This window comes from Nicotiana tabacum, chromosome 15 (genome assembly GCF_000715075.1).
Source record: "Nicotiana tabacum cultivar K326 chromosome 15, ASM71507v2, whole genome shotgun sequence".
NCBI classification, from domain to species: Eukaryota; Viridiplantae; Streptophyta; class Magnoliopsida; order Solanales; family Solanaceae; genus Nicotiana; species Nicotiana tabacum.
This window is the reverse complement of record NC_134094.1, coordinates 110,079,091-110,080,997: the sequence shown is the minus strand read 5'-3', so window position 1 is coordinate 110,080,997 and position 1,907 is coordinate 110,079,091. Positions and strand designations below refer to the sequence as shown.

Genomic DNA, 1,907 nt, shown 5'->3' with positions numbered 1-1,907 from the left:
CTTTAAAAATTATGAACTAAATGATGATGCTCTAGGCCTAAATGTTAAGTTGAGGCAACAACTTCTAGTTTTAAATGTCACACCATCTTGTAAAAGTTCTGAAGTTGTTATTGTGGGGAAATGGTATTGTCCTTTCATGTTTATCAAAGATGGAACAGTACTTAAAGAACAAATGAAGAGATCTATTTTCTATGAAATGACACTTGAACAGATATGGGATCAGTTTCTCACTTATCAAACTGACTACAATTAAGGGAACTCAGTACTCGTGGATGTTGCAATTGACACAGAAGTTGTCAATATTGTTAGAAGTAAAGCTGCAACATGGGATAATAAGAATGTTGTTGGAGTAATATGGTTTAGAAGTTATGAAAAAGATGGAAAAGAAATAGAAAGTGTGGGATTGAGACGAGAAATAGTTCAAAGATTGAAATGGTCGTTACTCTATTTCTATGTTACCATATCATATATATTCACTATGAACCCGCTATATTAGATAAATTTAACTTAAAAAATCTATACGCTATTAGTGCACGAAGTTTAAATCCAATATTTACAACGGTTAGTAAACTTATTCGTTATCGAGCAGTGCAATAGATTCAACACGAAAATTTTTACTCCTTAAACTACATAAATAAACAGTACAATCTATACAAATATTATATCAACAAAACAATACAATACAATATAAAATAATATATTATGAAACGATGGGAGACAACCATCCGAACAAAATAAAAAGGAGCAACAGACATCAATGAAAATGAATCGATTTTTTTCCCTTTATTTATCTACAACAACAACAGCAACAACAACAGCACCCGGGCATGGGTGGTTGAAGATTTGAGAGTAATGAGAATTCAATGCAGTTGGTTCACTTTCCTCATCAGGGGTGATAATTTATTCATCTTTATTCCTGTTTTTTGCTTTTAGCTGGGACAGTATTGTGTTAGCAGCAGCTATGGACGTTTTGACTATATCTCCTGCTTTAGCAATCTCAGGATCTACAATTTTTGCCTGTTCAAGATTCGTTTTACAGTTGCCTACATAATCACCAATAACCATAAAATCATAGTCATCAGTATCTTCTTCATACCCTTTGTTTTTAGTGGTAGTCTGTAAAATCCTTTCGAAACCAGAGACCATATCACCCCATTTTGTTTCACAAAAACCATATGCTGGATTTGCTAATTTCTTTTTCAGTACATAGTCATGTGTTATTTTTGCTTGTCCTATAAGATTTTTCATTATGGCCAATCCTAAGTCCAATTCTTTTGATGCTGCTGCTGTTACTTGCTTATCAGCTTTCAAATGATCTAAACATAACTGTTTTGAGGTAGTGCCCGTGCAAGCTGTCATTATCAAGTCGTCGCCGCCGCCGCCCCGTGCAGTGCACTGCACCTGCAGAGAAATGAACAAGATGAAGGACGAAATGAGGGTAACTAGAACTGAAAATTTGTGCAAAGAAGCCATTTTGTAAAGTCGAAAGGCTTCTTTGTCTTTTTATTATTTTTTATGCCTGAGTTTGGTTTGGAGTAATTTTATGCCCCTTTATAGATGAGTTGTGTAACAACCTGACCTTAGTACTAGGAGAAATTCAGAGGTGAGGCATTACTATTGGGTTTTGTTGGTATGGTTCTGAACAGAAAGAACTAGAGATCAGGCGAAAACACAAATAAAGTTGGTTGGTATCTCCTTTAAAAATGTACTCTTCCATTAATAAAAGAAATTATCGAAAAGAGGAAAGTTAGAAAATGACCATAAATAAATCACGAATAAACAAAAATTGTAGAAGAAAAAAAAAGGAAGCTCAAAACGAAGAAATTAAGTCTGAGAATTGGATGTTGCCTTCATATTTTATAATTGGATACCATACACAACAGATAGTCACAATAAGAAGGAATAAT

The 1,907-nt window shown here is 33.8% G+C and overlaps 1 protein-coding gene across 1 annotated transcript; it reads right to left on the bottom strand.

Annotated features, from left to right (window-relative positions):
- Positions 1-678: 678 nt before the first annotated feature.
- Positions 679-1,532, bottom strand: LOC107826803 (uncharacterized). Its single transcript, XM_016653836.2, has one exon. It carries the CDS (start codon positions 1,471-1,473, stop codon positions 901-903), a length of 573 nt encoding a protein of 190 aa, XP_016509322.1. The 5' UTR covers positions 1,474-1,532; the 3' UTR covers positions 679-900.
- Positions 1,533-1,907: the final 375 nt, after the last annotated feature.

Bases quoted from the DNA above. Each gene is read 5' to 3' on its own strand.
- LOC107826803 (XM_016653836.2), bottom strand. From the start codon at position 1,473: ATGGCTTCTTTGCACAAATTTTCAGTTCTAGTTACCCTCATTTCGTCC.